The sequence below is a fragment of the Theobroma cacao genome, chromosome 3 (genome assembly GCF_000208745.1).
Source record: "Theobroma cacao cultivar B97-61/B2 chromosome 3, Criollo_cocoa_genome_V2, whole genome shotgun sequence".
Classification (NCBI taxonomy): Eukaryota; Viridiplantae; Streptophyta; class Magnoliopsida; order Malvales; family Malvaceae; genus Theobroma; species Theobroma cacao.
In genome coordinates this window covers 21,275,126-21,296,116 of record NC_030852.1, presented here as the reverse complement: position 1 = coordinate 21,296,116, position 20,991 = coordinate 21,275,126, and the positions used below count along the sequence as shown (strand labels likewise).

The 20,991-nt window shown below is 35.7% G+C and overlaps 3 protein-coding genes and 1 non-coding gene across 6 annotated transcripts; all 4 read left to right on the top strand.

Annotated features, from left to right (window-relative positions):
• LOC18604665 (activating signal cointegrator 1) lies at positions 424-3,274 on the top strand. The gene is made up of 4 exons (XM_007037257.2): positions 424-819; positions 1,541-2,224; positions 2,312-2,410; positions 2,767-3,274. Exons 1-4 carry the CDS (start codon positions 664-666, stop codon positions 3,043-3,045), a joined length of 1,218 nt encoding a protein of 405 aa, XP_007037319.2. The 5' UTR covers positions 424-663; the 3' UTR covers positions 3,046-3,274.
• TRNAL-AAG lies at positions 3,844-3,924 on the top strand. The gene has a single exon. It is a non-coding gene; the product is annotated as a tRNA-Leu (tRNA).
• Positions 4,050-10,799, top strand: LOC18604664 (probable methyltransferase PMT2). 3 transcript variants are annotated; one of them, XM_007037256.2, is made up of 7 exons: positions 4,050-4,288; positions 4,852-5,505; positions 6,311-6,521; positions 7,000-7,288; positions 7,691-8,080; positions 9,776-9,853; positions 10,123-10,799. In XM_007037256.2, exons 2-7 carry the CDS (start codon positions 4,861-4,863, stop codon positions 10,355-10,357), a joined length of 1,848 nt encoding a protein of 615 aa, XP_007037318.2. In that variant the 5' UTR covers positions 4,050-4,288; positions 4,852-4,860; the 3' UTR covers positions 10,358-10,799. The 3 variants fall into 3 exon arrangements, with proteins under 3 accessions (XP_007037318.2, XP_017973422.1, XP_017973421.1); XM_018117933.1 differs by lacking the exon at positions 4,050-4,288 and adding an exon at positions 4,516-4,533; XM_018117932.1 differs by lacking the exon at positions 4,050-4,288 and adding an exon at positions 4,611-4,637.
• On the top strand, positions 11,817-14,026 carry LOC18604663 (protein PHYTOCHROME KINASE SUBSTRATE 1). Its single transcript, XM_007037255.2, has one exon. The coding sequence runs from the start codon at positions 12,451-12,453 to the stop codon at positions 13,834-13,836; it is 1,386 nt and encodes a 461-aa protein (XP_007037317.2). The 5' UTR covers positions 11,817-12,450; the 3' UTR covers positions 13,837-14,026.

Here is a 20,991-nt window from a genome sequence, read left to right as displayed (position 1 = left end):
CACCACCGTATCAGGGATTTCTACTTTCACATCATTCTCGAAGCTTTCAATGCATCACGACCTGTTCCTCGTTCGATTTAATATCACCTTTCGTATTATCTAAATGTTATGTCCGAAATATTTGAAAAACTATTATTTTGTTTTGCAGAAGCTTCTAGGGAAAAAATTGGATATTTTGCACAAAAGTAAATGTTCGAAAATTCTTCACATATTTATTTTTTAATTTTTTATCTGTTTGAGAGTGCACGTCATCGAAAATGTCTTATTAAGGATATTTTGTTTCAAAATTTTTTCTGATAGTTAAAAATAATTAAATTTATCTGAAAAGTTATTTTTAAAAACATTTTATTTTTAAGGGCCGGAAAAATTTTTTTCCCTAAATGTATCCATTTGTATATGTACTCAAGATCATGTGTATCGTGTAGCGTTGATTTTTAATTATATATAACTGATAGTACTCACTGAACACGAATTAAACAGGAATGATTATTGCACGCCAACCTGAATAAAATTTGGTCTTGTTTGAGCCCTGCTTGTCTTCTCAATCCAACAGCTGATCAAAATCATATACGTTTCCAGCTTTATCCTTTACTAGTAGTATTTTTTTCCTTTTGAAAACCCTAGTTGTCTTCTTCTCTGCAGAGAGAGAGAGGGGAACAAAGAATGGAGACACCAGGGGATTGGCTGGAGAAAGCATTGGTGGAATTGTGTGACAAGATGGAGACGGGTTTGGGTTTGGATTTGGATGGGGAAATCATATCTGGTTTAGTCTCTTATTGCGAGATGGCTCAGCCCCTTGATGCCAAAGAATATCTTGATGTAATTCTTTCCTCTCTCTCTCCTGTTTTCCTTAATCGTTTTCTTCTGGTCAAATTACAAGTTCTGGGTTTATTGGTTCCTTTGTTCATTTATCATTTTAATTTGTCTTTAGCTTTTAATTAGAAGAATGGATAGTGGTTGAGGTTTCTGTTGATCTGGGATTCAATCTTTTTGTTAATAGAGATGTTGTTAGATAATTTGAATGATCCACCGAAGTACGTGGTCATGATTAACCTTTTGGATTAACCATTGATGAATTATGACAAATTTTGATTGATTATCCTTACATTACATTATAGAATCATTAAAGTCAAATTCTAACGAAGGATTAGCATGTCAAGTTTCTTTATTTAATTGAGAAAGATTGGTGTGTGACTTTGAGATAAGTGCCCTTTTCAAACAATTTTAATATTGTAGCTTCCAGGTTTTTTCTTTTGATCATACCATATCAATGTGATGCTAGTGCGAATGCTCACATTTTAAAATTTTAATAGTTAGTGCTATTCTTTCTCTTCGCTTTTTTCCTTTAGGGGGTTTTAGCTATATTTAAGCATAAGGTTTTCTATGGAGCATTGTAGTTTTAATTCAAAAGGTTACCATTTTATCAATAGTTCTTATGTTAAGCTCTACTGTCTTAATTCTATACCTTCATTGACAGTTCTTTTTCTCAGCAGCCATAGCAAGTATTCCATGTGTTAAATTCCATTTGTTTTTTTTTCAGAATTTTATTGGCCAGGAAGCAGGAAAAAGTGTGACTGAGGAGTACTTGCGGCGGAGAGGTCACACAGATCCCTGCAGTGGCAGTTCAGCCATACCAACTTCAAAATTACAAGCCTATGTCAAACCACCTTCAGGTGAAAGCTCTGTCAGTGGAACTAAGAAACAATTTAAAACTCCAAAAGAGGCCACAGGGTCCAGTCATCAGGCTGAACCTAAAAAGAATGCTATTTCTGGTACTCAGGAAAACAGAGCCCTGAATGCTGCTATCGATTCAAGAAATAATCATAAAGGAAACCAAGGTAATTCTAAAAAGAAGAAAGCTGGTAAAGTTGTTTCACTTGCTGAGGCAGCCAAAGGGTCAATTGTCTTTCAGCAGGGGAAACCATGCTTGTGCCAAGCTCGTCGGCACCGACTGATTAGTAACTGTCTTTCCTGTGGTAAGATAGTATGTGAGCAGGAGGGAGAGGGGCCTTGCAATTTCTGTGGTGCTCTAGTGCTTAGAGAAGGGAGTACATATGCCGGTTTAGAGGGAAGCTTCACTCCCTTATCAGATGCTGAAGCAGCAGCTGAAGCTTATGCAAAAAGGCTTGTTGAATATGACAGAAACTCTGCCGCTCGAACAACAGTTATTGATGACCAAAGTGACTACTATGAGATTGACAGTAACAGCTGGCTGTCAAAAGAGGTGCCTAACTTGTTTTCAAACTCAAATTCTTTGAAATTGAGGGTAATTGCTGTGTGAATTTGCTTGGACTGCTTTTTTGTCTCCCAGGAGAAGGAACTTCTGAAGAAGAAACAAGAGGAGATTGAAGAAGCTGAGCGCTTGAAACGGAGTAAAGTGGTTGTGACTTTTGATTTGGTTGGGCGGAAGGTATTGGCTATTCCAATGGTCTATTTTACCTGTAAAGTTTTTTCCTTTCTTTTTTAATCCTTATAAGGTGCATTTGACCATGCAAGTTGCAAAAGAACAGAGGCATTTTACTGACAAATTTCAAAGCTTTCCTTTTTGCTTAGCCATTTCAATTGCATTGATTCTTCCCGAACCCATCCACAATCTCCCTTTTTTCTTGTAGTCACTTTTGTCTTTAATGCTTGTAACGTTCACGTTATCTGACTTCTGAAAAATTCTTCCTCAGTAGCTTTTAACTGCTTTGGTTTTTTCTTTTGCCCATTAATTGTTGTTGGCCACATATAGATATTTACCATTTTCGGTACTTATATTTTCAGGTCCTATTGAATGAAGATGAAGTTTCAGAACTAGAATCAGAGAACAGGATACTTCTTCGGCCACCAGATGAAAGAGAAATGAACAGGATTAAACCTAATCCAAACCTTAGAGTGCAACCAGTCTTTCTAAATCCAGCCCCCAGCAAGAAACCTTCTAAGAGTAAACAGCCAAGTAAGAGCCCAGCCAATGGCTTGTGCTTGGAGATTACTGGAAGGGTGCAGCATGACAGCAATGAACTGAAGTATTTTATGACGGAAAAACAGATAGAAGCAGCTTGACATGGAAGCTTAGCAAGGACGCTCTAGTAGACAACTAAAGGGTGGTCTGCAGGCAGCAGATGATGGTGAATATTCTCTAGATTACCATTTAGATCAATATCTCGCTTTACTGCAATGTTTATTTCAATCCTCTATATATCTGTCGTTGATGAATGGAAACCACATTTTGTTTTTCAAATAGTAAATCAATGAAATAGCCCTGGGCTTTTGGGAAAGGAAATTAAATGAAGCACAAGAGTTGAGAAGAGTTAGAGCCGATCAGCTAAGTGCACTGTTAAAATCCTAGCCGTAATCTTAACTGATGCAAAGCTTACTGGAGAGAGATACTCCAACTTGCCAACTAGATGACTACAATCAAAGTGGTAAGTCAGGTAAATAGCGTATGCCCAATGCATCTAAAACAAAGCAGTGTGAGATATGTTAAAAGATTGAGGCAAACAACTAGGGCAGTGCATGAGATAGAACAAAGAACGGCTAGGTAGTTGTCCTGTTACTACGTGACGTACTTGAAACATGCATTACATTTAGATAAGCCTTTCGGCTGTTGAAGCAACAAACTTTCTCAAGTCGCTTGAGATTAACAATCCTATAATCCAATGATTCTGCCTTTGAGCAATTACTAGCTAAAAAAATCGCTTATCTTCTTCTTCCGGTTATTCCCTCTGCTTCTCCCATCATTGGTCTCAGGACTTTCTATTCACATTCAGAAGCCAAAGGTAATTATGATAATGATTTAACAACGTAAAAGCTATCTGTAGACTTATAAATATAGAAACAAAATCAGATCATTACAAGGTGGTGGAGATGGCCGAGTTGGTCTAAGGCGCCAGATTAAGGTTCTGGTCCGAAAGGGCGTGGGTTCAAATCCCACTCTCCACATTCGATATTTTTGGTCCCCAAAATACAAAATAGTATTGTGTCCAGAATTAATTACGAATTTCATAATTTTTTAAAACCACATTAATTACGAATTTCTTAATTTCAAACCAAAAAATGTGGGGTATTCTAATTGAACAGAACAAGTTCGTAGTTTCCTCCGAAAAACAGAGAGCGAGATTCTCAACGAACTAACATAACCAACAACAAATTCAGGCAACCCCTTTTTTGTCTTCCTAGGAATCTCCTCCCACACTGCAACAAACCCGTATGCTATAAAAAGAAAGACAGAACCTACGATCATGATTTAATCACAATTGGATTCCTCTAAGTCCCATTTTCATTCTCTTCTTCTGTTCTGTGATCTGTAAGAACTTTGGCTCCTTAATATTCTTCTCTCTTTACATTTTCGCTTTCTAACAACATGTCCATTCAATCATTTTCGTTATGGGTCTTTGTTTTAGTTAAAAAAGTCAGTTCATTGTTGAACTAGTCATAATTGTGAACTTTGATCCATTCAAAAGCTTCAACCTGTGTTTTTGAATGCCATCAAAGCTTTGACTTTTCATTCAATCTCTCCAAACCCACTTGATCACTTTGATCTTTTTGGAGGTATATATCTAATATGAATGATCACTTTTGCTTGTGGACTGATAACTACTTCTTTATATGGTTAAATTTTTCAACCTTTAGATTAGATAATCAAGGATTTTTGAGTATGTTATCTTGTTTGATCAAATCCATATCTTTCCATGGCTGATTGTTTTGTTTCTTTCCATCTTACTTATATCTGTAACAATAAGACTCTAATTGTATTTCAACTGTCATGACGCGTAACCTGGGATTTAGTTGTATTCTTTTTATGTTTAGATGTAGTTTTATCTAGCATTTATTGAGGTTTTTCTTCCTTTTTTTTTTCTTCCATTGTAGGTAGCAGTCATGGCAACTAAAGGGAACACCGGGGAACTGAAAACCATGAGCTCGGTGTCTATTTTTATAGTGGTTGGTTTATGCTGTTTCTTCTTTATATTGGGTGCGTGGCAGCGAAGTGGTTTTGGCAAGGGTGACAGGATAGCCTCAGAAATCACCAGACAAACTGATTGCAGCATCCTTTCCAATCTTAATTATGAGACTCATCATGGTGGTGATACTGCGACAATTGATGGTTCAGACTCAGCAGCCAAAGATTTCCAGCCTTGTGATGATAAGTATGTTGATTACACACCTTGTCAAGATCAAATGAGAGCAATGATGTTTCCGCGAGAAAATATGAACTATAGGGAACGGCATTGCCCTCCTGAAGAGGAGAAACTGCATTGCCTTGTTCCAGCACCTAAAGGATATGCAACCCCATTTCCATGGCCAAAGAGTAGAGACTATGTGCCCTATGCAAATGCTCCTTATAAGAGCTTGACAGTTGAGAAGGCTGTACAGAACTGGATTCAATATGAGGGAAATGTCTTTAGGTTCCCAGGTGGAGGAACACAGTTTCCTCAAGGAGCAGATACATATATTAACGAACTTGCATCTGTGATCCCATTAGACAATGGGATGGTCAGAACTGCATTAGATACTGGATGTGGGGTAAGTTAAATTTTACATCAGGTTTCATTTTTTTTAATGTTCTCTTCTATTTTTCAACTAACATGCTACTTGTTGTAACAGAAAAAATAGCATTAAAGAAATTATGTGTTGAATTGTTAATCATGACTACTATAAGCTTTGAAATCAGATAATAAATATTGTACAGTGTACTGAAATTTAAGAATGAAATTCACTTAACTTGTTTGATGACTGCAAATATTGGATTTTAAAACCATTCGATTTCTAACTTTTCCTTTATAATACTCAAATTCTACATAAATTATGAAGTAATAATAGGATGTATATTAAAAAGGCTAGAAAGCCATGTTCAATAGTGTTATTTGAGCAATAGAAATTGTTATAATGGTTTGGGCAGAATTTTTTTTGCAGTTTTGAACTAAGTAGATTTTCTTCTCACTTTTCAGTTCTCAACACCTTTTAACTCAAAATATTGTGTCAGCTATTCAAATATGTGAATCAAGGAGTATGCTGAAAAAATTAAATCACTGAAACTTTTATCGTTTTACAATGTCTACTATCATCAAACTGCAGCTAACCAGCAACAGTAATTTATAATCTTGACTGTCTTTGGTGTATGAAACCACTCCGAACCTTTTGTCTTTTTACCTATTTGTCTAGTTTTCTAGGTTGATCATCTATGTTTGTGAGCAGCTCTTCCTCTGACCACTGAGTTCTTATGCATTTTCAGTTTCCTTCTTTTTTGTTCTTCTCTATGGAATATTTGGATAGATTGCTTCTATCTTATTTTGTAGTAGTAAATTTATTTCCCTGGTATGGTGTTCAGGTTGCAAGTCTGGGTGCATATCTATTCAAAAAGAACGTTATAACAATGTCCTTTGCACCAAGAGACTCTCATGAAGCGCAAGTTCAATTTGCTTTGGAAAGAGGTGTGCCGGCTGTTATTGGAGTTCTGGGAACTATAATGATGCCATATCCTTCAAGGGCCTTTGACATGGCTCACTGTTCTCGTTGTTTGATTCCATGGGGTGCAAATGGTGAGGATAAAAATTGATAAAATGTTTTTGACTTATGACTTTTAAGGTGTTCCTTAAGAGGTCTGTGGCTGGCTAGGTGCAACACATAATAATTTTTCTCTTGGCCATTAAATATGTTAATAACTGTATAAAGTATGGTCCAGCTGGATCAGCTTAGACTTTCTAAAGTTGGCTTCTTTTGTCCATTAGTTGAGTCAAGTATATACCAACTTTTAAGTTAATGCTGGTTTAAATTTTTTTTTTTAAAAAAAGTTAATGCTGGTTTAAAAGAAGTCATATGCTTACATCTAGTTGTAACAATTTTGACTACCAGATTTGTTACTAGTGATATAGTTTTTATTTTTGTGCTTTTTTCCTATACCAATGCAGTTCGCGTTTAATGGTTTCTTTTTTTCTCTTTTTATTTAACAATCATTATTTTATATCTATTAGGTTAATAATATCATCTATAGCATTGTGATTGGATGTCTTTCTGCAGATGGAATTTACATGATGGAAGTTGATCGAGTTCTTAGACCTGGTGGTTACTGGGTGCTTTCTGGTCCTCCCATCAACTGGAGGAATAATTACCAATCATGGCAGCGCCCTAAAGAGGAATTGGAGGAGGAACAAAGGAAGATTGAAGAGATTGCAAAGCTCCTTTGCTGGGAAAAGAAGCATGAGATGGGTGAGATTGCTGTCTGGAGGAAAAGAACAAATTATGATTTATGTCGCCAGCAAGATGCCAAACTTACTGCATGTGAAATGAGAAATCCAGATGATGTCTGGTATAGCTTTCATTCCATTAACTCGCCAAATTTATTTTATGCTTATTGGCTGAATATAAATCATACTTTCTGGAAAAGTTAGGTGCACCTGCTCTTACTGCAGCAAGTCAAAGCTTGCTATGACTTGAGCACAAAAATCTATGGGCCTAAGTTTCCTCTGCTTGTTACTCTCTGAATTGCTTCATGCTATTCTTCAAATAATATGAGGCAGCAATGTTATTTGTCCCTATTATCCCTTTCATTTAGTTTCTAGTCATCACTTGCCTATCCCTGGCCATAACGTTTGTTTACTTTGTGATTTTGGAAAGGAAGCAAATGAAACATATCAACTTAAATAATATTTGAATATGGCATTATATTGCATGTTTAGAAGAATCTTTTTATTGTTTTCCTGGAACATAGGTACAAGAAAACAGAAGCATGTGCAACTCCTTATCCTGAGACAAGTGGGCCAGATGAAGTTGCTGGTGGAGAATGGAAGCAATTTCCTGAGAGACTTAATGCTGTCCCTTTCAGAATATCTAGCGGATCCATCCCTGGAGTATCTGTTGAGACATATCAGGAGGATGTGCGGTTATGGAAGAAACATGTTAATGCTTATAAGAGGATTAACAGTATCATTGACTCAGGGAGGTATCGCAACATCATGGACATGAATGCTGGTCTAGGAAGTTTTGCTGCTGCCCTTGAATCTCCAAAATTGTGGGTTATGAATGTTATGCCAACAATAGCTGAGAAAGATACACTGGGTATTATTTATGAACGTGGATTGATTGGCATATATCATGACTGGTAACTCCTGTGACATTAATTTCTCTTTCATTTTTCAATTGCTTTGCTATTATTATTTCTTAGACTGGGTTTGATGTGAATAATCATTAAACTCACCATGGCAAACCTTACTATCAACTCGAAAAGATCTCATCTAAACTCTTTAGAATTGACAAAAGGAATATGTTTTACCATTCTGCTCTATAATGCTAGCTTTCGATGAAATATAAGCATTTATTCCCTTGCTAGTCCAATTATTCTTATATTTTTGGTTTTCCCCTTGCCTTTCTGGCATTGTCAACTCAGATCCTACTTGAGACTGGTACTGGTTGTTGTTTCAATTTTTCGGATCATTTTCTAATTGCTTCCTGCTCATTGTTTCAGCCACTATTAACTTACAAGTAGCTTTTTTCTTACCTATCCTTCCTGCAGTCACATTAGGAATCACTGTTTTATGTCTGGCTTCCAAATATTCTCTCAGTCCCTTTTGCCTTCACCTAAACTATGATTATTTTCATCTTTCCTCTTACAGAAGCTGAAAATTCAATAATGCTACTCCTCAAAACAAATTATTCCTTCCTTTTTCCCTTGGGCAACATTTGAATCTGAGCCCAACCAGTCACTTTCCTATCCTTTTATGGACTGAGCTATTTCCCGAAGTACATTCATTCTAAGCAGTAGTGTATTGGAAATACTACAGATAAAGCAAGAAATCTAATCTATTGATCATGGTTTCTCTTTCTGTTAATGGTGCTTTGAATTCATAGTGCATTTATCTGGTGCTGGAGAATAGTGAATTTAACTGCAATACTTGGATGGCAGGCCTGTGATTTAAATTGTTGACAGATTGCAGAAGTAGGAAAAATTTATTTCCTTTTTCTTTCTATTTCTTTTCCATGTTCATTTTGTCTGGCCTGTGCATTAAACAGAAGGAAGAAGTAGAAAAGGTTGAAAAATACAGGGGCAAAAGAAGAAATGGTCCTTGTCAGTTTTATCCCATTTAAAACTCTAGTGGCCTTTCAAACTTTGTACCTCTTGTTTATCTTTGTAATAAGCAGGAAGATAGAGGAACAGGTTCAGATTTTAATTTCACTAATCTTTCTCGGCCAGGATCCTGCAGGCTGTTACCATCCATGGTAGCTTGTGCTTGTCATTGTCTTGACAGGAATGCCTAGAATTTCAAGTGCATGGCATTGAAAAGTCATTGAAGTTCTTTATGAAATGAATCACTGACAACCTGGCTCTTGGTTCTTAAAATATTATCTTTGAAAAAGATCATGATTGAAATGAATGTCAGTTGTTTTGGAGGGTGCCTCCAACCTTGTATGTAATTCTCAGATTATGCAACCTAAACCACGCAAACTTGGTCTGCATGCCAGAGTTAATGTTTATCAATATTTCTGTTTTTATGTGCCCAACTGCCCATGAAAGTTCATGTCCTCATTTTTTTTCTGATGCAAATTAACCTCGACTTTGTGAACCTTTTTTTTTATTAAAGTGACTTTCTTTACTATTTTTTAAGGGATTCAACTTTTGATATGATTCACCTTGCAAACTACATTTACATCCTTTTAGGTTGATGTTTTGGATTCTTTATGGAAGATTTGGGAATTGAAAAAGGATTTATTGAAGTTCAAATCAAGTTACTACAGCTTTGACATCTATTCTTCTGTAAGGTTTTCATTATTGTATAATTAACGCTGTCTTTTATGCTAGGTGTGAAGCTTTCTCCACATATCCTAGGACATATGACCTCATTCATGCGAAGAGTATTTTCAGATTGTATAAGAATAAGTAAGTCTTCGCTAACACTAGACCTCACTTTGTTCTGATAGACGATAATGTATTTTTATTAGTACCAATTGAAGAACTCAGCAGTTGGGATATGCATTTAATGGAGCATCTTAACTCCACTGGATTTTCAAATGGCTTTGCCTCGAAAGCATCTTCAGTCCATATTTTGCTGTAGATTGAATTCAGCTATGCACATGCGCACCATTTTTATGGCAGCAAAGAACCTTCTAACTTCTTTGGGATCTTATACGTGCATGTTACTGTTGCAGATGTAATGTTGAGGACATTCTTCTGGAGATGGATAGAATTTTACGGCCTGAAGGGACAGTCATTATCCGTGATCAAGTGGATGAGCTAATGAAGGTAAAGAAAATTGTGGGAGGAATGAGATGGAATACACGAATGGTGGATCATGAGGATGGTCCTCTTGTCTCAGAAAAGATACTATTTGCAGTCAAAAGGTATTGGGTTGCTGGCGAAAGTAATACGACATCCATGGAGTGAGCGGATTAGTAAATTGAGGAAGCTCTAGATTGATCTTATTTGAAATACAATTGTTTCTAGTTAACCCAAGAAACTGATGGCCATGCATCTCAGCAAGTGACAGGCGGGTTGTGATCCAGCATCAGTATCTGACCATTGATTAGCCTATTTTCTTCTCATAATAGAAAAAGAGTTTTAGATTGGGCCACCCTCTTTCAGAAAACTTCATAGCATGATTCTCATTTTCTTTTTTTTACTTATGTTTTCTCTGGTCAAATAGTATATCTTTTCTCTATGTACTCAATTCAGGCTTATCTGAATGTGGACTGTAAACCAATTTTGAGGTTTTCCTCATTCCAATTTTTTCCCTTCATATATTTTTCATATATCTTGACTGCTTTTGGTCAATTCCTTGTAACACTTTGCTATTATCATTAAAGGGGCAAGTTGTCAGAATGTGCTCTGCTCTGGACCTTTTTGGAGTGGTGAACCTTTAGTGTCTGGTCAGTGCCACTTTTTAAGTTTTTAGTCAAAGTCTTCCCACATTTCCATTTAGACATGGAAGGCCTGAAGGGAAAGTTTGTGAGACACAAGAAGCAGCCATGAATTGTGAGGAAATGAGAAAGCAGGCTGGGCTATAGTACAATAATTGGACCCATTTCTTGCAGGGGTAAACAACTGATTCCAAATCCTGTAGCAGGATCGGATGGCTAAAACTCATTTATCAGTTAGCACTGCAATGTTGCAAATGAGAAGAGTTGTTGTTACAAATATCAGTGTCATTATCTAGACAAGCAAGATCCTCCCTTTTTTTTTTTTTTCTTTTAACTCTATTATTATCTATCTATAGAGTTTTATGTTGAGTCACTTCATTAAGGAAGTTGTCTTGCCCCTTAAAGGGCGCCTGGTTTTTCTTTCTTCCTTTCTTCTGTTTTTCCTCCTTTTTGGATATTTTTAGCAGAAAAGAAAATTTTATTCCCTTTTATGAAATGTGATTACCAATTTCTAAAGAAGTAAAAGCTGTTCCCTTGACGGAATGATGATGATGAGGACATTTAGCTACCAATTATTGCGAGCATTCATGACTTGTAATTCACCTCCCATAAAATCTGGATTCTTCTTAACTACTTCTCTGGATGATTATATATAGGATACCTGATTGCTTAATTCTGCTGCATATTATTGTTTCATGCATCAGATCAATCTATCATCTGTTTGTTGTTCACCACAATAGCATCACCATTTTCAGCCAGCCAGCAGTGAAGCAAAACGTTTCAGATGAAGAAACACAAGCAACGTTTGCTGTCCGACAATTATTCATGTGAAGTACAACTTTAAATTCTTAAGTTGTGGGGTTCCTTTAATAAATATACAATCATGTACTGTGGGTAAACAATCACTCACATTGTTGGACCTCTGAAACCCAAAAAATAAATAAAAATGGCACGAATGAAGCAACAATTTGGAGTTGTATTTATTTAGATTGATGCTTTTCTCCAAAGGATGGTATAGACGTTAAACTGCAGCCATGTGCCACTTGTCACCACACCATCCATAGATAGCAAGCGGAGTAGGAAGATGAAACAGTTTTGAATATACGTGCATAGTGCTGAAAAAGTAAGGAGGATAATTCCCCATATCAGGAAATCAGTGGGGGAATGAAAAACTACAAGTACATGCGGCGAGAAAATGTGATGAATTGTCAATCAAGCCCAAGGTAAGTAGGACCTCATTAAACCTTGGAAAGTTGCAGCCCTACAGGTCTATGTGTACATAATCTGCTTCTCAATAAGCCAAGTTATCTCCAGTCCTTCCTCGAATAAAAAATTCCTGTTAAATCAATTTCAACACCCCCTGCTTTCTTTTCTAGCTTGTCCGAACCTTAATTTTTTGAAACTTGAAAGGTCACTTTGTCAAGTCGAATCCCTCTACCCCCGGTTCCTGCTTTTCTCAAGTTTCACAGCACCAATTCTCTGCCCTGTAGTTCTCTTTTTTTTTCTTCTTCTTCTTTTGAAAAGTCTGTAGTTCTCTGTTTGTTTCTAATTTAACTGCCTCATCTTATAAACTTGCTTATAGAGCTTCTCTAAACTTCAAACACACCTTCCTGTACCTGCATGTCTTTGACAATGGATGGTGAGAAGAGGAACACCAGTCTCGGCGAGGTCTCATTTTCTTCTTACCTTAGCACAGCAGAAGAAATCTTTGTGCATAAGCTTGCAGAACCTGCAATTCAGCAGCCCCATCCTGCCATCGCTTCAAATATCGGGATTCATGCTCCTGCACGCTTAGAGAGAAATAAGACTGAAGAGGGTGAAATTAGTGTCTTTAGAGCTGAAAAATACTTCAACATGAAACTGGATGATGACAGTCCAAAGCTTGATGATAAGTATGCAAATAAGCGTTGGCTTCAAATGGAAAACCAAGTTGATCTGCATCAGATGACTCCAAGGCGCTGGCCTGGAACTCCAAGTGTAAGTTCTGAAGCAAGTTGGAACAGCCAAACTGCTTTATTACGAAGTTTTATGAGAAACCGATCTGAAAACAAGCAAAAGAAGGTAGATGGAAGGAGCTTTTTCTCTAATCTTAGCTGCACCGGGTCTTGTTCAGATGGGAAATCTGTTTACGTCAATCAAAATCTTGATCATGGAAGGGTTCATGGAAAAGAGAAAAGAAAAGAACCCATTCAAATCAATCACAGGTATACCAATATGGCTAGAAGGAAGCTGCCTCAAGCAAAATTTCAGGTGAAAGATGAGTTTGACAGCCAGAGTTTTGATAAAATGAGCGTGGGATCAAACAGAGAAGTGTACTTTGGACCGCCAGTTCTGAAACCTGGGCTTCACAATGTGACAGTTAAAACACAATTGGATGATCCAAGGAAGTCCTTGGAAGTGTTTGGCTCCAGTGCAGTGAAGAAGGGAGACATAGCCAAGAACCTTGAGAGGAAACTGTCCATGTTAACTTGGGATGCCATTCCAAATGCCCCAACCATTTCATCTATTTCCAGAAGCAGCCAGGCATGCGATGATATTGAGAGTGATGCTAGCTCAGATCTCTTTGAGATAGATAACATATCCGGCAGTGGTCAGGCCTTGTTCACAAGGCAAGAATCTGATGGCATGTCTAGCTGCATGACCCCATATGCACCGAGCGAGACCAGCATTGAATGGAGTGTTGTCACAGCCAGTGCAGCTGACAGCTCATTTGTTTCAGATTATCATGAAAAGAAACCAGCAGAAAATAGTAGAGCTCCGGGATCAAAAACAGCCAGTAGAGTTGCCAACGCCAAAGTTTTACCAGACAAAGAGGCACAAAAAAGCCGAACAGGTGGGATGTTGGGGTGCAAGAGTCACAAAGCAGTTATGGTTGCTGAAACTGCATACAGAACTGATGAGAAGTCAAAGCCTTCTCACCTACACCATCTTCCAAATTCAGCCACCCCCATGTCAGGAAGACTCTTACAAGCTGACATTAAGGTGAAAGATCTTGATTTCCCATGAGAAAACTCACAATTGCTCTTCTGCACATGCATTAAAGACTCTGCCTACGCGGCAGGGCATGGGGTAAACCAAGGTTGATTGTGGAAGAAGCTAGCTGAAAAGTTTTCCGTTTAACATATATTTTCTTTTAATTATGTAATTTCTCCTAAATATTGCATATAAATTTCAACCTGGCTATGTTCTTTTTCTATATGCCTTGTAAGTACTGATTTTCTCTGTAGTAAATTTAGCACAATGGTCCTTAATAGTTTGTGTCACTGAAATGCACAACATCCGGAAACATAAAAGGAGAATCTGAATTTGTCTAGGCAATTGGACCCAAAAGAGGGTTAATAGACCACATATAACTGACCACCCTTGTCTAATCAATTACCTTTATTCATTAGTTCAAGTTTTATTCTTGTTCTCTTGATTTTCAGCTGGGGGGGCATTCATGTTTTGGAGCTTCTTTCCAACTTTTAAGTGAAGTTGCTTTTTAACAAGCCATCTTTGCCTCACTTCAGAGCCTACAAACATAGAGCTTTGCGTTGGTATTTATTCCTCTATTCCAAAACTGAAGATCCTAAAACATGAAGACACATGCTTCAGAAAAAGTGGCATATGTTCTAGAATGCAACTCCCACGTTTGCCATGTAGCCCTGTCGCATTGTTGAATTATACTTTATAATGCAACCCGTCTGTGCCATAATGACAAGATTTTTCTATTTCTTTGCTACTTATAGTTATTAGAAAATAAAAAAGAAACAGCTAGTCCCATCCAGGATCTTAATTGTTTGAAAGATGGATAACCCTGCTTCCAAGTACTGATGGCACAGATGCAAGTGCAAACAATAGGATGAAAAGGCGCCACAAGTTCAAAAACTGTGGCATCAAGTTTCAATGGTTTTATAATTTAATGATGGAAACTACCAAGAATGTTGTCCACAATGACATGCTCAACTGATGACAGGCAGTCGCACAGATACATACTGCAGCAAGTTGGGTTGCTACAATAAATTCCATAACCATCTGAAATTAAAGGTGGATGTTGGGAGTGGATCCCATGCTCTCTTCTCTCCCTTTCGTCTCATGGAAACTAGGTTGGGAATCTAGTAAACACAATCCATTCTAGATTTTGGAAAATCCTATCAGATAAGTAAAGAAAGTAATTAGGCCATAACAGCAAAATCTCTGTACTTGTTGACTTGAGATCGAATGGTGAAAATCACCCTGTCAAACTGAGAAAGACAGATGAACTGCAACCATATCCATAAGCAAGCTATTAGTTTTGCAACAAACTATAATTGGGCTGCTACTAAAGATATATTATGCAACAACTGCTGATGGTTACATATTAAAAAGTTATCTCGCCTGCTGCTGGAGATATTGCTACTCACCAATAACTTATGTGGTTTTCACAACTCCTAAAACCATAACGATGTTTTTCACAGACGAATATGTTATGTTTTTCTTTTACAATGCATAAAACCTGCCTTAGGTAAATGTGCCTTGAAAAACACTCATTGCATAGGTAACATAATCATAACAATTATACATATTATAGTTTAAATTAGTGTGAGTTTATCATATTAGGATGCTGACTACGATATTGTCAGCTAGATTCTGTCTTAAATCTTTGAAAATTTCTTCTATATATACTTCATTAGTCTCTTTGTAAAGGACACAATTCAAAATATAAAATTTTTCTTTTATTACTATGGTATCAAGAGGCATCTATTTACTTTTTATTCTCTAACACCTTATCTCCATACGGTTTACTTTATGTATTGATATATTTATTTGTTACGTTATTTGTTAATCAACTGTTTATTACGTGTTTTGTCAAGTTATTTATTTATCATGTCATTTTGTCACGTCATCTTGTCAAATGTTTTGTTACATCATCTACATCATCTATTACGTCATTTATCGCATCTTTTGTCATGTCATCTACCTGTCAGGTGTTCGAGCACATCATATGCTATTCAAAATAACTGTCATGTGTTCTGTCATATTATTTATCAATTAACTGCTTACAAAGTAATCCATCATGTTATCTGCAAGTCAACTATCTACCACGTGTTCTGTTGCGTCATATGTCTATCATATATTTTGTTATATCATCTACAAATAAACTATTTGTCAAGTGATTCGTTATGTCATTTGTAAGTCAACTGTCTGTCACGTATTCTGTCACGTTATTTATCTATCACAAGTTTTGTCATGTTGTCTTGCCACCTATTCTACCATGTTAACTTATCACATTAACTAAAACACGTCATCCCATCATATTTGCACTCCTATAAAATCACTAATTATATTAATTTTGACATTCTAATTTTGATTTTGACCTCTATTTTTCTTAAATCTAATTGTAAGATGGAGAACTTTGAAGTTTTTAAACCAATTACATCCATTTTGACAAGAAACAATTAGAATATGAGGGTTTAAGATATGAAGAGTTTTTATGATTGGATGCAAATTTTGACATATTGTCATTGAAAAATCATCGTTCGGTCACTAGCTGATTTCAAGATTTAGTTTCCAAATTCAAATTAGTATCTATCATACGACTTTGAGTTTGAGAGAATGTTACTATAATCAAATATAATTATATCAATTGTATGGATTATAAGTTAAATCAATATAATTCTATTAGATTATGATACGGTTACCGTACTTACAACTTGATTTTTTTTGTCATTGAAAATCTTTATTATATATATCATTAAATTCTCTATGAAATATATAATTTAGAACACAAAATTTTTGTTTTACTATCATGGATGATGTGACGAAGCGTGAATGTTAAGCCATAAATGTAAAGGAAAGAGGGGAGGGGGAGGGGGAAGGGGAAGGAGAGGTTGTCCATCACATCCACTCTTAAAAGATGAACATTAAGCAAAATTACTTGTAATAGTTGTTATGTGATAAATCAAGGCACAGGTTGGCTAAGGAATGTTGTCAAGGGACCAATAGGATTGAATGACATTAATTTGAATACAATAGTTGTCATGGACCACTTAGACTAGGCAACCGTATATGTATATTTCATGGTTCAAGGCTACATACCTGAAAGCAGAATGCACATCCAGTGATTAATGTTTATTAAGCCTCAGAACTCTGCTGGAACCACAGCATGGTGGTGTTTAAAATCCCACTGCAACTGTTGTTATCTGATTCCAACATCAGCACAAACCCAGAAAGCAAAACAGTGAGGAAGGGTATGTCGGCGAGACAAAACAAGATTAGATATTAAAGGCGGAGTGCCTTGGACAAGATGCAAACTCAAGGCCTCAAAAGTTTTATGTGAACCCATCAGCAAGATTGACCCACCTACTCCTACCTGAAAACGAAGCATAACTAATGGAACTAATTATTAGTGCAAGAGTTAAACCAAAAAAATTTCAACTTGGTTTTGGGTTCATTATTAGCCAATAAATTAAATATTGTGCAACTTGCCACATCAATCAAATAACATGGCTATATATTTCATCAATTTAACACCCCAGGTTTTCAATTTCATGGATTTTAATTCTACCCATCATCATTTAAACCATTTTGCTGATATTTTTTTATTTTATATATCTCCAATAGATGACTCTATTGGTTATTACTGAAAAGTTAACGACCCCTTTTAAGTTAGAATATAAATGATTGTAGAGATTACGACTATATAAAGGGGCCTAGCTTCGGTATAAGAAGTATGAAAATTTGAGAGAAAAAGAAAGGAAACTAAAGTAGTTTGGACTAACTCTGAACTACAGGGAGAGAGAAATAAAGAAATAAATATATATATGTATAGTAAAATATATTCACAATTGTTGCAAAAAGTATGATTTATGGAGAATTGTTGTGATGAACCACTACGATTTGGACCCTCAGCCAATGGGATTAAGAATTGGCATAAAAACTGGTATTTTATTTTATTTTATTCGTTCTGTTTTGAGATTAATCGTGATCATAATCATTTTAATTGAAAATTAAATATCGAAATTGAACATCAATCGAATTATTAAATTATCGACTTTGATAATATATTTTTTATTTAATCAAACTCACAATTTCAACCTATGAAAAGATGATTTTTTAATCATTGGTTTATTGAAAATAAAATGTTTTGTTTCGTACTTGATCGAGCCAGCCAGTCGTGGTTAGTAGCCTCCTCAGCCATTAATGTTGACTCCTTTTGTTAACATTTTGTAGGTTTTCAGATTCACTTGGGGAAAAATGAGTATTAGAAAGTTATATTGAAGTTAGATCTCTAAAAGTTGTCAATTTTCTTAAAAATATTAACAACCCAATATCTTGAAGTTGCTACAGACTCATAAAATTTACTTTCAGCTGTAATAAATTTGAAGTTATTTATCATGAGCATGATGTAATTAGCCGTGCATATATACATACATATATATATATATATATATATCAAAAAATAATAATAATATGGAAACTTAATGTGCCAGAAAAAGGTCGAAATGGTTGCATTTGGTAAAGTAAGAGTAATAGGACCATCTACTTGAACTTGAACCCATCATGAGGTGTGAGTTTGGGCTCGAGATCTTTAATTTCTTGTTGCATTTTAGCAACGAATGGGCCTCAGTCGCTCATTTTCAATTTTACCTTTTGATTTGAGCGAGAGAATATTCCAAATTTATTTTTTAAATTAAAAAAATTGCATCCATTTATTATTGAATCGTATATTTATGTGCAATTTACAACCCTATCTTTCACATATTACGTAACCATATTTCTAATTTTGAACAAAACTTGTTCCATATACTCATTTTTAACTTACTTTTTGTGTTTTTTGCAAACCGAAAGTATTAATGACAAGATGAATTTGAATCTAAACTTTAAGTCAACAAAGAAAAAGATAAATAAATATTTCGAAAAAGAAAATGTTAGTATATTTTGGGGTAAGCAATCGGTTTAGTTAGTTAAATCAGTTAAAAAATTTCATTAATCGATTTAATCAACTTTTTTAAAAGATTTAACCAAAGGGATCGATTTTGGCTCTTAACCGACTTAATTGCATTTATTTTATCCTCTAAATGCTTTTAACTTTTCAATTTACTTAATAGTTTCTTTTGGAATATCATTGGCATCACATCTTCTTTTATGGTTAATATAAACTTATTTTGGGAAAAAATTATAAATATTTGCAAATTCAACAAGCATTATTTTTACACGGTTTTCTAATTTTCTCAAAAAAAATGTAAAGAAGTAGTAAATGAAATAGGAGTTTTTTTAAAAAGAGATTATTATAGAAACTATTAAACTGTCTAATTATAAATATTATTTGGTCTATTAATTTAAAATTCACATAAGATTATAATTATTCTAATATAGATTATGGAGAACTTAGTTTAAAAGATCAAGAAATAATAAGAATTGAATAAATAATTCTTAATTAGTTAACTACCCATTTAGATTTTATGTAAGTGTTTTATAATTGTTGTAAATGATTTGCTTAAATAAAAGAAAATGATTAATAAAAAATCTTTCATAATTTTGAATAAATAAGTGAGATGATGATCACATATTTTGTAAACAAATAAATTTTGATAAAAAAAAAAGGCTATGTAGATAATTTTATCTTTTTGTTTTGGAAAAAGAGTTCTTTTATTGAATTGGGATCATTCGTGGAAGACAGACTCCCAACATATCATACATTAATAGTTTTCTTGCTCCAATTAGAGGATGCTCAAGAGAACATAAGATTCTACTGAAATAAAACCATAATTAGCCAAATAATTTGCTACCATATTACCTTCACGGTAGATATGCACAAAATGGACCTCCCACTCTTTTTGCAAAATGTCTTTAATTGCACGTATTAAATCAGTATTCGCGCATGGCAGTAACTTGTCCATTAATATCGCCTGAACAACCATCTTATTGTCAACTTGTACCATCACTTTTTTGAACCTAGAATCCCAAGCCAGTCGAAGATCGTGAAGCACTCCCCATAATTCAGCTCTATATGCTAAACATTTGCCTAGCTTCGCCACAAAGCCGGTTCGCCAATCCCCTTCCGAATTACGAATTACTCCCCCTGCAAAGGCTTCATCTATTGATTTCTTGTATGCTCCATCCATATTTATGCATACCCAGCCAACCTGCGGAGCCCTCCATCCGATCAGAACTTCTTCTATCAATCTGAATGACGTCAAATTTTGCTAGTGCTGCTGTTGTAGCAGTTGCCATACTTTTAACCAGACTTAGGCGGTTTCTAATTGGAGTAGTGGCAGCATCAAACACCACACAATTGAGCCACTTCCACATATGCCAACAAACCAAACCATATACAATAGACCATGGGTTGCCTAGTATCAACTGATGTTTTTAGAGATTACATACCAGCCATTCCCGTAATGGTAATGTGAAAAACGCATTGTGCTCGTCTTGTGGAATGATTCTTACCCATAAAGACGTACCCATCATGCGGTCCCGTAGTACATGTGTCATGGTTTCATCTTTCATCTTGCATTGTGGGCACAACGAATTTGTAGTAAGCCTTCTACACAGTTTTTCTCTATTGGTCAAGAGCCTCCCATGCAAACATTGGAAAAGGAATGTTCTTACCCTTTGTGGCCCTTGCCACCTCTAAGCACCTTGCCACATTCCACTTGAGTTGACATCTGTCGGTGACGATAACTGTCTTAAATAGTCATATGCCGATGCTATAGTAAACTTACTCGATACAGATACTCCCCAATATGGTACATCTTGTGAGATAGCTAGTGTGGGAGGCATGATTTGTAACACCTGCAGCACCACATTGTACGCAAGGCAGTTGGACAATTTGTCATGGTTCTAGTGACCATTTGGATTCAAGAAGTCTCTCACCAAAACCTTGTCTAATGCCAGATTTGCCACTCTGTATGTTATATTAGCCAGCATTTTGTCACCTAGCCATTTATCCTTCCAAAAATTCACTGACATGCCATTTCTAATTGCCCATCTAGTAGCAGACATAAAAACTAGCCATAGTCATCTTAATGCAGTCCATAGGCTAGAAGCTCCACTTCTTTGAATACTTTCTGGCCTTCGATCAATATTAATATTATACTTACCTTTCATAATTCTAACCTAAAGTGCCTCCTGTTTATTTTTAAGCTGCCATAATAATTTCAAGAAAAATGCCTCATTCATAAGTTTTAGCCTTCTTAT

What these genes read in the sequence shown, in the direction of transcription:
- LOC18604665 (XM_007037257.2), top strand. Translation starts at nt 664, where the DNA reads ATGGAGACACCAGGGGATTGGCTGGAGAAAGCATTGGTGGAATTGTGT. An exon ending in ATGCCAAAGAATATCTTGAT is followed by an intron (nt 820 to 1,540) that starts GTAATTCTTTCC and finishes TTTTTTTTTCAG; the next exon opens with AATTTTATTGGCCAGGAAGC. An exon ending in ACAGCTGGCTGTCAAAAGAG is followed by an intron (nt 2,225 to 2,311) that starts GTGCCTAACTTG and finishes TTTGTCTCCCAG; the next exon opens with GAGAAGGAACTTCTGAAGAA.
- LOC18604664 (XM_007037256.2), top strand. Translation starts at nt 4,861, where the DNA reads ATGGCAACTAAAGGGAACACCGGGGAACTGAAAACCATGAGCTCGGTG. An exon ending in AGAAATCCAGATGATGTCTG is followed by an intron (nt 7,289 to 7,690) that starts GTATAGCTTTCA and finishes CCTGGAACATAG; the next exon opens with GTACAAGAAAACAGAAGCAT. An exon ending in ATTGGCATATATCATGACTG is followed by an intron (nt 8,081 to 9,775) that starts GTAACTCCTGTG and finishes CTTTTATGCTAG; the next exon opens with GTGTGAAGCTTTCTCCACAT.
- LOC18604663 (XM_007037255.2), top strand. Translation starts at nt 12,451, where the DNA reads ATGTCTTTGACAATGGATGGTGAGAAGAGGAACACCAGTCTCGGCGAG.